The 15,358-nt window shown below is 38.9% G+C and overlaps 1 protein-coding gene across 1 annotated transcript in view; it reads left to right on the top strand.

The window, feature by feature from the left end:
- The window catches only part of LOC107573397 (protein inscuteable homolog), a 78,005-nt gene that overhangs the window by 55,427 nt on the left and 7,220 nt on the right, over nucleotides 1-15,358 (top strand). The window contains exons 7-12 of the mRNA XM_016259835.1: nucleotides 5,527-5,652; nucleotides 7,827-7,998; nucleotides 9,323-9,501; nucleotides 13,227-13,293; nucleotides 13,439-13,594; nucleotides 14,015-14,091. Of these exons, the coding sequence (XP_016115321.1) occupies nucleotides 5,527-5,652; nucleotides 7,827-7,998; nucleotides 9,323-9,501; nucleotides 13,227-13,293; nucleotides 13,439-13,594; nucleotides 14,015-14,091 (777 nt within the window). The remainder of the gene's footprint in view (nucleotides 1-5,526; nucleotides 5,653-7,826; nucleotides 7,999-9,322; nucleotides 9,502-13,226; nucleotides 13,294-13,438; nucleotides 13,595-14,014; nucleotides 14,092-15,358) is intronic.

The following is a 15,358-nucleotide window of genomic DNA, read 5'->3' as shown; positions in this document are numbered from 1 at the left end:
TGAATGAATGAATGAATGAGGTATTTAAACATCGCTTATGCTTTAAAAAGGGGGAGGAGACCGAAAGAAACTCTGGGTTTAAAAAAGAAAACCTGCTCCCAACCAGGTTAGGTTCACAGAGCATGGTAACTGCCTCTGAGTATAATGGTGCTTTCACACCTGTCTTGTTGTTTAGGAACCTGCCGTGTTTCCCCCCTTAGTTTGGTTTGTTTGGGTATATGTGAACACGGCAATCGTGCCCGGATCCGCGCCAACACAATTGGTCTGAGATCACCTGAACAAGGTGGTCTCGGCTCAATTGAAAATGAAATCTGAAGCGGTTCGGTTGTAGTGAGAAAGCAATCTGATCTAACTGACCAACGAACCAGGCTATATCACAATGTATAATGGGTAATTACGTAAGTTCCGTGAAAAGCATTAGCTTTGTTGTTTTGCTAATACTTCAAAATGAACCTGTGAATGTCTGTGGGTGAGCATGTCTTCGCCATTCAAAATAAAAAAGCACAATTTTTCATTTTATAATGCCGTCTTATTGCTCTTTTTCCTAGTAGGTGTATTTTAAAAATGTTTTCCCAATGAATCCTGGACTCCTGCTCAAAATGATAAATTAATATAAGTACAGCTAAAAAAAAAAAAAAAGCTGTTGTCGTTCCATCCTGATGGATGCCAGATGTGACAGCTAAGTGGAATCCCGGAAAATAAACCGTGGAACTTTGACCAATGAGACAACAGTTTACTCGCGCGTGACTTGTATTAACAAATTTGGTCCATTTAGAAGCTTTGCCATGTGAAAGCGAACAGCACCAAGAATAAAAAGCAACATTGTAATAATTTTAATCCCTGTTTCGGAACAAAGCAATCGATCTACAGGTGTGAAAGCACCCTTAGTTACCTCTCTTTCAGAAATAGGCTTGACTTCCCTTACCCAAAATTAGTGTACTTCTGTATACCTGGCTGTGGTGTTAGAAGCTCTCTGTAAGCCTCCATTCGAGCCGATTGAGGAGATCTCTGATCGCCATCTCACTATAAAGACTACCTTTCTTCTGGCGATATCTTCTCTAAAGAGAGTTGGGGATCTGCAGGCCCTCTCAGTGGCTCCTTCTTTTCTTGACTTTGCGACCGGCATGGCCAAAGTGTTTCTGTACTCTTGAGTGGGGTACGTCCCTTAAGTCCCTTCATCTGCACCACGGCCTGTCGTACTCCAGGCCTTCTGTCCTCCTTCCTTCCGGGAGCCAGACCAGCAGAAGCTTAATTGTATGTGTCCAGTGCAAGCACTGGACGCATACATCCACAGAGCTGCCCTGTGGAGATGGGCGGACCAATTGCTTGTTTGCTACGGTACCCCTAGGAGAGGTCTTCCAGCTACTAAACAGACCCTCAGCCGGTGGATAGTGGATGCCATATCCAGTGCTTATGAGTCCTCTGATCTCCCCTCGCCTTTGTGGGTCAAGGCTCACTCAACCAGAAGTATGGCGGCCTCCAAGGCCTTTCTAGCAGGTGTGTCCATGCAGGCCATCTGCCATCTGTTGGTCCACAGCCATTACTTTTGCCAGGTTCTACGGCCTAGACATGCAAGCCACTCCGAGCTCTTCTGTTCTCTCGCCGTAGCTACACAGACTGGGCAGGGATTTGAAAGTCTGGCGTTGTGGGCATTCTCATTCCCAAAGCGCTTCGACGCCGCTCGAGTTCCTGAAGGGGAACATCTCCAGGTTACGTATGTAACCATGGTTCACCGAAGGGAACGAGACACTGCGTCTCGGTGCCATACTTCCGGCAACCCTGCCAGCTCTTGCTTCATTCCTAGAAGCTGATGCCGGTTCCACCGCACGTGCTTTTAGGCTTCCTGATCGATTATGTCACCTGCCTGTGATGTCTCGCCCTTCCATTGGACTGATTACAGATGTGATTCAGAGCGTGGTCACGCTGAAGGCGTTCCCAAAGCGCTTCGACGCAGCGTCTCGTTCCCTTCGGGGAACCATGGTTACATACGTAACCTGGAAAAGTTCTCTATTCTTGGTGATGGGGATGAGGTCTGATGATTGTCAGGTGTGTGTGATTGAGTGCTAGAGAGGATGATGGGAAGGGAAGTTCTAGTTGGTACATTGGTGATTTTGATGGTTGAATGAATGATGGAGAACCTAGCGTGATCATGACAATACTATACCAGGTATTTAAGCTTATGAATCCAGTAAGACATTGGTGAGGGCTTCATCTGGGAGTGTATTTCGGACACTGCTGTACTCTGGAGGGGGTTCTTTATTTAACTCTGATGACAGTGATGGCGCAGCCTCATATCCATTAGTCGTCTGATAAGGTTTTACTGGTGTGTGTGTTTCTAATCAGATTGATACTGCCCCGTCCCATTAGCGTGCTGCATTGATCAAAGTGACACGCTTGTTTTCTGGCTCTCTGCCTTGGCTACATCATGCTCCTGTTAGAGAAATGACAACTGGCTGTTTACTACCGGCATCTGAATTCATCGTTCACTTCCGTCTGCTGCAGTGCAGTAATCAAATAGATACAGCATGTTAAAGATCTGTCAGTGCTTTTGCTTCTCACTTTCTGTTTAATCTCCACTCATTGTTTTAGTTTTAGTTCATGATTGTGGGTTCACAATTCATATATTGAACATCACAGTTCAAAAATGAGACAAACTTAATTCACCAACATTGCGCTGATTTTGCTTTATAGTTCATAATGATATTGAATATTTGAGACCATAAATAAACACACCCTGTTCTCTACAAAATGGACATCCTTCCACAACTAATTTAGTCAAGCCTCATCTTTCATGCATGAACCAGTAATGGACTGTCTCATATTTTTAGTTTATACAAATATATATAATAAAATATAATGCCTTACTGAACATAATAATCTTAGAAAAAATATTTGCCTTTGGTGGCAAAGCTGAATTTTCAGCAGCCAATTCAACTATATTGTCGTTTAGCAGAGTACAAGTACAGAGCCAATGAAATGCTAGCATCTAACCCGAAGTGCAAATTACCAATGTAAATAAATAAGTGTAAATATATATATATATATATATATATGTATGTGTTTATATATATATAAATTCCTTACATCCATTTTATGAATTGGTGATCTAAATGTATCTGATTGAATCTTAAAAATTACAAACTGCAGCATCACAAATTAACATTAATTAAATGTTTTTTTTTATTATTGTTTCGTTTGTTCTATTTCTGTACTCTTTTATTTTTATTTTCTTGTTCTGGTCCCACTCACAATTTCTACCCCACAAGTTTTCAGAATAAGGTATTTGTACAAAATAAATATATATATATATATATATATATATATATATATATATATTGTCAGTGACCATATTAGTGCATTGGGCATCATGAGGTAGAATGTATAAACAGCATTAGCTGGGCCGAGTAGGATAGAGTGCTCAGCATTTAAATTTAGTGTTTAGTAGGCTGACAGCCGAGGGGAAGAAACGGTTCCTGAGACTGCCGGTGCGACAGCGAAGACTCCTATAACGTCTCCCAGATGGGAGAAGAGTAAACAGTCCGTGGCTGGGTGAGAGGTATCTTAATGCTTCTCACCCTTCGTAAGCAGAGTTTGAGGTAAGTGTCTTTGATGGAGCACAGCTGAACACCAGTGATGTGTTGGGCCATTTGAACAACCCGTTGGAGGGCCTTCTGCTCTGAGACAGTATAGTTGCCATACCACACTGTGATGCAGTTTGTTAAGATGCTTTCAATTGTGCATCGATAAAAGTTCAGCAGGATGTGGGGGGACAGGTGAGCTTTCCTTAGCTTCCTCAGGAAGTAAAGGCGCTTTTTGATCAGAGTGGTGGTGTTGAGGGTCCAGGAAAGATTCTCAGAGATATGGACAACCAGGAATTTGAAACTAGACACACGCTCTACTTTGGCCCCATCAATGTAGATGGGTGTGTGTGTGTGTGTGTGGTCTTTCCTAGTCTACCGGGGGTCAACAATCAGTTCTTTGGTCTTCTGGGTGTTGAGTGCGAGATTATTGTTGGCACACCACGCTGCCAGATGCTGAACCTCCTTCCTGTAGGCCATTTCATAGTCACTGCTGATCAGGCCTAAGACTGTGGTGCCATCTGCAAACTTAATTATGGAGTAAGAGCCATGTACAGGTATGCAGTCATGGGTGAAAAGGGAGTAGAGAATTGGGCTCAGAACACAGCCCTGTGGTACGCCAGTGTTCAAGGTAAGGATGGAGGAGTTAATCCTAACAGACTGTGGTCTCTTGGTGAGACATGTCCTTTAGAAATCTAATATGCTGATTTGTTGCTCGAGAAACATTTCTTATTATTATAACAGATGAAAATGGTTGTTTTGTAATTGTGAAACCATGATACAGTGTTTTTTCAGGATTCAATGATAAACTGAACGTTAGTAAAAACAACATTTATTTTAAATAGGTGTTTTCTTTACATTACAAATGACATTAGTGTCACTTTTGTTCAATTTAATATGTCCTTGCTGAATAAAAGTACAGATTTTTTGATGCTTTAAAAAAATAATCTGACCCCAAACTTTTTAGTGTATACAGATATACTGAAATAGTCTGATCTAAAATTAGCCAAGCTAATAATAATTAAAAATCTCACTTCAAGGAATGGATGAACATGATTGCATAGGAACATCAAACCATTTGATGTCATGGTTAGCTAAAGAAAGAAAAATAAGCTGATAATAATAATTTACACATAAACAATCAATAGTAAATTTGTATTAACTATTGCGTTGTATTGATTGAAAGATAAAAAGGGTGCAATTTAAAAATTCTGACAGTTACCATTGATAAAGTTTTTCTCTAAGATGAGTTTTTGAGTGCTAACTTCCACATTTACTGTACGTCACTAAACCCAGAGACAGAACAGACTGATGAGCATGAGAAAGCTGGAGCTGATGTGGTCATGTGCCTGTGTGAATATTCTGCAGATTGAGGCTCTCTAGTGTGGCATCGCATGGCCCCAGGATGACGCACTGTGTTGCCCACATAATTAAGCTTATTCACATAATGACAGTGGTTAGCTCGTCTCGCAGTCATTTTCTCTGTAGTGGCAATTCTCCGATTGCTGTCATCCACAGTTCTGGGTTAAAGGAGGCTGATCTTATTACTGATTTCTGTAAATAGACCAACACATAATTAAGCTTATTCACATAATGACAGTGGTTAGCTCGTCTCGCAGTCATTTTCTCTGTAGTGGCGACCGATTGCTGTCATCCACAGTTCTGGGTTAAAGGAGGCTGATCTTATTACTGATTTCTGTAAATAGACCAACAACACACACACACACACACACACACCATTGATTTACCTTATGTACCCATTCACATACTCACACAGCACAAAGATATACTAAGTATATTGAGTTATATTGACTCTGTATTGAGGATTAAATTCTTGAAAAGGATACATATCAACTCAAATGTTACTGAAGGTTAGAGTTTTCTCAGCAGATTAATAAATGATATTTTAATGCATTTATTAAAGCAAGACCGTTTGTGTGGTCCACAGGAGGGAGCTGTGGTGGCCCTTCTGAAGATCTGCCGGCAGGACTGCTTCAGTACGCTGTACGCACAGGCGTTGAGGACTGTGGCTTCTATCTGCTGTGTTGAAGAGGGCATCAGCCAGCTGGAAAAGGTATCAGTTTCCCAGCATACACATAAAAGGATCCAGATGTGTGCAGCAGAATCTGAGTGAGCTGAGAATGCAGTATCTCTCGTTTATTATATATATATATTACCTTAATTTTTTTTCACCAATGAGAGTGTATTCAAGCCTTTAGATTCATTTTCACAGATGTTAATTAGACTGAACATTTCACTTTACAACACTACAATCTGTAGATGTGGAAAGCTTATAACCACATCAAATACACCAACTGATATATAAACAGACCTGGAGAGATTTGGCCAAGAATATCATGTTGCAGAAATATGACATATTTTCTGCTTATGAGTCTAAACACGGAAAAAAGGAAGATAATAAACTACTGCAGTACACACGAGACGCTGGTTTGCTGAAGATCTACCAGCTGTAACAGTAAGTGAATGAAGTAATGAAGTGATGCTGGTTTTGAATGTCCAAAGATTCTGACATATGAAGTTTGTGCGCCACTGAAAGTTGAATGTCACAAACACACCAGTTCATGAGGTTACTGCTTTTTTCTTTTTATATTTTATCAGAAAACAAGGATGATTGTAACACTATGTGTGTATTTATGTGAGCACTTATTCAGTTTTATCCTGAAACCTGGAATTTTGCCTTAAACCAGGATTATTGTAGTTAACTTAAAAAAATAATAATTGTTATATTTGAAATAAAGTAATAATTAACTGAAAACAACAACAACAATAATAATAAGTTGTTTTATTTCAGCTAATAGGCAACATGTCACATTTTAATTTAGCGTTTATTTAGTTTACTAAAACAATTAAAACAAAAACTGGAGCAAAAATGAATAAAAACTATGTAGAAATATTAAAACTAATAAAAATGACATCATTAATAGCTAAACTAAACAGTGGTTCAAAACTGGCCCCTCATCCACATTTACATGTGTGATGTGTTCTTCATGTTCTAGACATACATTTCCTCAAGCTTTTCATAAGGACAGGAGCAACACAAAATTTTTGCTACCAAAGAACCAAAAATTATATATATAACTAGAATGTTTAACTGTTTAAAGTGAATTGCATAGAAAGACATTTTTTATTAAACTGTAATTGTGTTTGTGTCTTTACAAAAGGAAATTATATATATATATATATATATATATTTGTGAGTAGGTAGAGGATTGATTTGTACATTCACATATCTGATATGGCCATGGTGAGTTATTCCTGCTCACCTGCTCAATATATTAGTGATATGTGGTGGTAGTATTAGCTTCTGGTGAGTAGTTTCATAGTTTGTGTAACAGTGCCACTCTTTGGGGATATATTATATGAACTGAACAGCATTATAAAACTGCACAGATTACCGTAAACCCTATCTCTCTCAGCTCAGAAATACCATGCGTTTGATTCATTTTGATCTCTGAAGGCTCTGAGTCTGCATCAGACAAAAAAAATAAAAAATGACAATGTGCTCTCATATACTGAATATCATACAGTCATATACTGTATACAGTTTATAATACTTCACAATGTGCTATTGTAAGTTTCATATGTTTCTGGAGTGAACGCTGGCACAGCTGGCTGCCGCTCCCTCTTGAAGATCAATCGATCAATTTTGTTGTTTGTTTGTACTGTTTTTTTGGGGGGTTTTTTTGTTTATTGTTAACTGTTTTATGTGTTTTATTTGTATGTAAGGAGTCCTTGAGTGTCATGTAAGGTGCCCATAAATAAAATGTATTATTATTATTATATTTATTATATACTACTTTATGTATAAGCTCTCATATACTGATATGTAGTGTAAATAAACATTTTGCCATTTAGAGCATGAAATGACAATTGGTCATTGGTCAAAAAGATGGCAAGTTTTCAGATATGTTTATATAAATTTTTAGGCAACACAGTACCAATGTTTTAACTTCAGAAGAGTTAAGAAAACTATAATATTTGGTGGAACTCTAAGTGATAATCTTTTTATCTGAAAATGTGGAAGAATTGTTATCAGACCTTTATAGTTATAATAGAAAGTGGACTATCAAAATAAAATGTTACCTAGCTTTTTTATAGCTTAAGTCACATGACCAATCCATCAATCTTAACAATACGACTGTTCAATAGCCATATGACATAAATCAAAGCTAATCCAGCAGTTGAATTCAAAGGTAGTATGATGTGTTCATTTGGTGTGTAACTCAGGTGGATGGGATCCTGTTTCTGGCAGACATCTTAACGGACAGCACATGTGCGGAGGGGACTCGAGCAGAGGCTGCGGCGGTGATGGCTCAGATCACCTCCCCCCATCACACCTCCACACAACACCTCGCCAGCTTCCTGGAGAGTATGCAAGACATCGTCACAGCCCTCATAAGTGAGTTCAAGCAGCATTTAATGTTTGCACACATGCACACATTGAGAAAATAAAATGAATTATCAACGAGGGGTGAACAACTCTGCTCCTGGTGGCCTACATTCCTGCAGACTTCAGTTCCAGCACTGTACCAGTACATCTGTCCATTGTTTTCAAGTAATCCTGAACACCCTGAGTAACTACTTCTGGTGAGTTTGATTAGGGCTGGAGCTGAACTCTGCAGGATGGCAGCAAGATTGGCTTCCACTGATATGCACCAAGATATGTATCTGCAGATATGCTTGACGTGTGTTATTGCTGCAGGCACACTTTTACCTTTCACAGACTTCATGAGACATTTTGAATGGAGATTTTCAACCCGGTGAACATTGTGGCCATCTTGTGGTCAAAACAATGAATAGCACCTACCAAACTGCTGCTGCAAATCTGGTTCTGCAACTGATTCCTCATAAACATCCAACTTATTATATTTTCCAGAAGTAAAAGTCGTTGTCAAAATTATTAAGTCATTAAGTGATGAAATGATTCAACACTCAAACTCACACCAACTAGACAAAGGTTTCAGCCTAGAAATGTCCCGCAATACAAAAAGAAAATAAGAAAACACAGGCACGGGGTAGTGTCTCTGTACACACACTACCACACATTTCTAGTGGATCAAAAGTAATGATTGAGAGGTTTTTTATTTTAATGTGTCTATATATATATATATATATAGATAAAACAGTATTAATTTTGTGAATTATCTTTTATTTTTTCAGTTTTCATTCTAGTTTAAGTTTTAGTAATTTTGTTGTGCCTGTCATTTTTATTATTTCTTGTTTCTGTACCAAATATTAAGTTCTATTTTTCTATTGTATCAAATACTTATTTCATGCAATAAAATGGAAATTAATTATTAAAAAATCATACAATGTTATTTTCTGGATTTTTTTTTTTGATTCAGTCTCTCACAGTTGAGGTGTACCTACGATGAAAATTACAGATCTCTCCATTCTTTGTAAGTGGGAAAACTTGAAAAATCGTCAGTGTATCAAATACTTATTTGCCCCACTGTATATATATACAGTATATAGGGATTTTTTGTGTGTGTGCACCTTTAAGGAAGGCATTAAGATATCAAAACTATGGTTGAAAGTGAAAGCAAGACTAAATACCTGTCCCAGATTGTGTTAGGAATTCTGTTTCTTTTCAGTGAACCAGTTCTAATTCAACTGAATTACTTTTAAAAATGTAGCTTGTCAAACCACAATCAAGCTACTTAAAAAAGCTTACCAAGCAGTGGCCAGTTGTTCACCCATTCATCTTGCATGTGTGTCTGCAGATCTGTGTAAGACTGCTTCCTGTGGTGAAGTGTTTCTGTTGGCCTCAGCAGCACTGGCAAACATCACATTCTTTGATAGCATGGCATGTGAAATTCTCCTGCAGCTCAATGCTGTTCACATCCTGCTACAGGCCTGCAGAGACCGCCAACGAGTCGACACGCCATACTCCAAAGACCAGGTTCTGATCTAGCAGTTTTACAGACACATAAATACACCCCATATTTGAAATTACAATGTGTACTCCTTTAATTTGGCATGTTTGTAGTTATTTACAGATCTGTTCCTCTTTCCTTCACTTTGTAATTGACTTGCTTGTCATTTTTTATGCTAAAACACTTACAGCAATGTGTGAATGAGACAAATTTACAAACCACAGTGAAATCAGTACAAAACAAACATTAATATTGGCTTGCAAGGTCAGAAAGTTTAGTTTTAAAACAAAAAAAAACGTTTTTAACAGTTTAAAGATTAAGGTTGAAAATCCATGCAATCTATCAACAGTAGCCAGCAGAGTTGTACAATAACAACAAATACTTAATTACTGTACAATTTTTGGATATTTCGCTCTGTCTCCCCCTTCAACTGCTCCTGTTAGGGGTCGCATCAGTGGAATTATCCACAAATTGTTTGGCAAAGTTTTTACCCCAGATACATGACTTGTCTATGTAGGTATGTAACAAATTTGCATCATGCCAGCTTGTGGTCTTCATTGGCTACCTGCGAATAATATTCTGGGTTACACTTTAAGGACCAATTCTTACTATTCGCATCAGTGGAATTATCCACAAATTGTTTGGCAAAGTTTTTACCCCAGATACATTTGCATCATGCCAGCTTGTGGTCTTCATTGGCTACCTGCGAATAATATTCTGGGTTACACTTTAAGGACAATTCTAACTAGTTGTTTATTAACATGCATATTATTAGTATATTGGTTGTTTATTAGTACTTATTAGGCACATATTAATGCCTTATTCTGCATGACCATATTTTCGATCCTTTAACCCTACACATACCTTAACTTTACAATTACCTTTCTAACCATCAATAAGCAGCAAATTAGAAGTTTGTTGAGGGAAAACTCTTAGTGAATAGTGAATATATGTTCTCTAATCTAAAGTGTTACCATATTCTGTTATGTTGGGATTTACAGGAGTTTCTGTTGTCTTAATGTTTTGTAGGGTTACCATTGTGGTGAAGAGTAGAGCCTGTGGTTAGGTCGAAGATGGGCTGCAAACTTTTCAAGGCTATATATTAACTATATACAAGCAGGTGTTAATGGTGCAACCCAATCATAGATGTAAACTGAAGTCAACCCACATACTGCTTTATTAGTCAAGATAAGAATTGTAAAATCAATGCGTGATTAGACTGGGAGCCAGTGCAGTTGCCAAAGCACAGGTCTAAAGTGATGGTGTGAAGATGTGTAAGTCAAAACATGTGCAGCTGGATTCTGAATATATTGCAACCTCTTAATAGAATTTGCAGGTAAACCTGCAAAAAGTGAATTACAATAATCAAGCCTTGATGTAATAAATGCATGAACGAGCCTCTCTGCATCAGTCCTAAAGTGAAAAGGTAGAAGATGTGCATTGTTCTGAATATGAAAAAAGAGCAACCTTTGTAATGTTCTTAAAATGAGTATTAAAGGTCAGCTGAGCATCAAAAATCACCCCCAAGTTCTGAACCTGGACAGAAGTGGATCTTTGGCTATCGTCCACAGAAATGTGGATTTCATTCAGATTAAGAAATTAAAATTTCAGTTTTAGAACAGTTGATCTTAAGAAGGTTGTGTTTCATCCATGCCTTAATTTCCAGCAAACAGTCAGAGAGAGCCGAAGAGACAGAAGCAAGATCAGGCTGAGTGCTAATATAAATCTGGGTGCCGTCTGCATAACAATGATAGCCAAGGCCATACTTCTGGATAATATGCCCCAGAAGCAGCATATATACACTAAATAAGATAGGACCCAAGACTGACCCTTAAGGGACCGTCTGAGATCTATTAGTACCCAGATAAACAAATCTGGAGTGTTCTGAAAGGTAAGATTCAAACCAGATCAACAGAGTGCCAGAAAGACCAACCCACCTATGAAGTCTGTCCAGTAATAAAGCATGACATATTGTATCAAATGCAGCATTAAGATCTAACAAAACCAAAATGCCACAACCCCCAGAATCAGCTATAATGAAGAGGTCATTCATAGCCCTCACTAGAGAAGTCTCCATACTATGTCCAGATCTAAACCTGTATTGAAATGTTTCTAGGAAACAGTTCATAGAAATATGATGTTGCAGTTGGCCAACAACCACACGCTCAAGAACTTTAGCCAGGAAAGGTAGATTTGAAATAGGTCTGTAATTGGACATAACAGTATCAGTCCTATTGCTTTTAAGAACTGGCGTAACTGCTGCCTCTTTAAAAGCGGGAGAGACAATCCCTGCATCAAGTGAGACATTAAACATAGCAGTAATGTGGGGAACAATAACTTATAGACAGTTGTGCAAAACAGTAGTGGGAAGTGGATTGGGTATACAAGTATAGTAGAATTCATAGACAAAAACAATTTAGAAATGAAATCACAGTCAACCACATTAAAACTTGAAAAAAACAGAACCAGGTAAATTTAGAGGTTGCAACTCAACTAATTCAGAATTCAGCACAGTAGAGTTATAGTCACAATTTTAGGCGAAAAATAATAGAGAAACTCATTACACTGCTCTACAGTAGAACATTTAGTGTTACTTGAAGGTTTGATAAGATGGGCTAGCCCACTGTGCCCACAAAAAGCTAGCATGGGCCCCGCAAGGACATGTTTGCAGGGCATTTAACACAAGAACTGGTGAGTGAACATTCAGTTTAAATGCCAAGCGGTCAAATGATGAGAAGCAAGGCAATGTAACTTCTGTGAATGCAACATCAGATCTATAAATGACAGCAAGAAAACGTGGCCGATCAATGTAAGTGTAGCCAGATAAAGCACACATATTTAGATTGATGCAGTCATTTAGCTGATGCCAAGTTTCACAAAGGCATAGAAAATCTAGTTCTTTGTCCACAACATCACAAATTGAAGCCGCTGTATAGTTTTTAGAGCGAGTGTTCAGATGCACAAACATGATTGTATCTAGGCAGACACATCCACTGGATGCAGTAGACGTCTGAAGATAGGAGAGATTAGTAGAACAGACTAATCCTACGCTGTTTAGACCAGACTGTGTTTATGTGTGAACATATTTGGGCCGCCAGAGTAGATTTGACGATCACATCGTTTCCAAAACGCAGGTGGCAGGAGGCAAAGAGTGTTTAAATGGAATGAGTTCAGTAGAGGAGTATTTTAACGTGATGAAGACCAGATAATTGAGATAAATCTAGCCTTAAACTCCAAATAATACCAGAATAGAAGCAAGTAGAAACCAGCACTCTCACTGATCATTTGGGGCAGTTCTTGAGTTAAAGGGATAGTTCACCCAAAAAATCTCATTATTTACTCACCCTCAAGTTGTTCCCAACATATATGCTATTGTTTCTTTTGTGAAAAATAAATGAAGATATTTTAAAATGTCTCTATTTTAAAATGTTTCTGTTTGAGTCTGTACCATGACTGTACCATGCCAGTGGGGTCCAGTGCATTTTTGGATCATTTTGTTTTGCATTGTAAGGTCAAAAAAAAAGTTATTTTTTTTGGTTTGTTTTTTTCAAATTAATATCTTCTTTTCTGTTCTGCAGAAGAAGAAAGTCTTACAGGTTTGGAATGACATGATGTGGAGTAAATGATGACAAATCTTGGGATCTTGGGGTGAACAATCCCTTTAACTTTTCGTTTGTTTGTTTGTTTTTTAATATTGCAGTATTTGTTTCACCAGAATCACTGTAATGACACAATGCTTCATTCCTCGTAGGTTGTGACAATCCTTGCAAATCTGTCAGTTCTGGAGCAGTGCACTGCAGATGTTCTAGAGGAGAAGGGTATGCAAGCACAACATCCACAGATTCACTATTTGTAGGCAAACGTTCAAAGCCAAATATTTTTGTTTCTTCCAGTTCATTACAGTGTAAATGCAGCTTTTCAAAGTGACCTATAATGTTTGAGTGTTATGAATGTTTAATGTAGGTGTCGAGCAGCTGCTGGTGTTACTGAATGAGAAGCCAACATCTTCCAGTCCGTCCGAGAGTGCAGCATGCGAGCGGGTTCAACAGAAAGCTGCCGTCACACTGGCTCGTCTCAGCAGAGACCCACTGGTTGCACAGACAGCCATACAGCTCAAGGGTACAAGACAACATAACAGGCTCTACAATGCAGCTCAAAACAACTATATCGGACTATTTTCATACAGCTCATATTTAGCCCAAAAGGGATTTGGGCACCTTAATATATGTCATTGCATTAGATCTCAAAACATAACTAAGAAAGAGTCACCTGCACTGCAAATGCTGCACACGCTTATCTCAGGAAAACCTTTCTTAGTATTTGTACAGTTTTCTTAGCTAGACTAGATGACTGAAGTTCACTCAGATGTCCTAGCAGAGGAACCACAGGTGTAAATAAAAATACCGTAAATACTAGACAACTTTTTTTTCTTTTAATATCTTTAAAATGAACAGAATATTTAAAGCTGTGACATGATATTTAGGTTTCAGTTAGACTGTATGCAATACTGTAGATAATTGAGCCTTTTTTTTCCCTCAGCTGTTCCTCGTCTCATTGAGTTGTGTCGGTCACCAGGGGAAAGGAACAACAGTGATTCAGTGCTTGTGGCCTGTCTGGTAACTAAAGATTAAAAGTACATTTAGCATAAAACTGTGTTATATGTACTAAATTTAATAATGAGCAGAAATATCTGTTCTCTTTTGCTATATAAATATACAAATATACTTGAAAATACCTGCATTTACAGTGTTATTAGTTAGCTGTAGTCAAAACAGAGCAGGTCATAGAGTTAAGGAGACAATTAAGTTCAATTACCTGCTCTTAAAATCTATAATTTTATGTAAACTGTTACACTGTACATAAAACATCTCAGGTTACGTATGTAACCATGGTTCCCTGAGTAGGGAATGACACTGCATCCTCTAGGGGTCGCTATGGGGAACGGTATACCCACACCACCATGCTGAGGGGAGTGCATGCCAGAAACAATGGCGAGCACTAAGTACCAACTCTACTATAGCCATGGGAGTTGCATACTAAGTCTTGGCTTGTCACACAGGGGCTACTGCTTGCTCTGCATATGCTGAAGGAACTGTCTCAACAGACCCCTAGTAGCAACACCCTGTTAAAAGTGGGTATCCGGAGGATACATAGGTGGAGTGGTGCCCAAGGTGGAACCGGGGCTTAACCAGCTCAAGAAAGGGCACAAAGCTGCCACGCGAAGCCCTCATCATACAGGATTTTAGAAAGAACACAAAGTAATAGCTTGCGAACTTACCACAGTGTGGATTTTAAAAAGTGTACAAAGACTTCACGTGCACACATACCATTACAAGGATTTTAAAGATACCATTCTAAGGGGCCCTCGTGGCACTCTGAAAGAGCAGCCCATAGATGGAAATGGTGCATCCCAAAACACTATGTTTGAGTAGTCATCAACTCGATCTAAGGTATAATGCTGGAGTGGCTAGCAGTAAATATCTAGCTGAGGGAGCAACACACACAGTTCTCAATCGAGAGGGAGGCTTGACCTACAGCATGTTCCAGTGCTGGAACGGCTAGCAGTAAGTTACCTTAGCTGAGGGAGCACAACACCCAGCTCTCAGCGAGAGGGGGGGGCCTCGACCTACAGTACGATCGTTAGAAATCAGAAGGGTAAGCGTACTGCAAGCTAGCCAAAAACTCGGCGCACCAGAGAGGCGTAGGAAGGGCCTAGTTCGCCTGATGCTGCTGGTTCCAGGTGCTCTGGGAAAACAGAGAACTCAACTCTCACGTGAGAGGAAAAGGAGTAGCGTGCTCATAGGCAACCCTTTGATAAAGGGGAGCACTACTAAACACTACCACGAGAACAGCCCACGGAGCGAGGAATCCAACTCCTCAGAA

Source organism: Sinocyclocheilus grahami, unplaced genomic scaffold (assembly GCF_001515645.1).
Source record: "Sinocyclocheilus grahami isolate Dianchi unplaced genomic scaffold, SAMN03320097.WGS_v1.1 scaffold1931.1, whole genome shotgun sequence".
Classification (NCBI taxonomy): domain Eukaryota; kingdom Metazoa; phylum Chordata; class Actinopteri; order Cypriniformes; family Cyprinidae; genus Sinocyclocheilus; species Sinocyclocheilus grahami.
The sequence above is the reverse complement of the archived record's forward strand: the minus strand, read 5'-3'. Positions and strand labels throughout refer to the sequence as shown.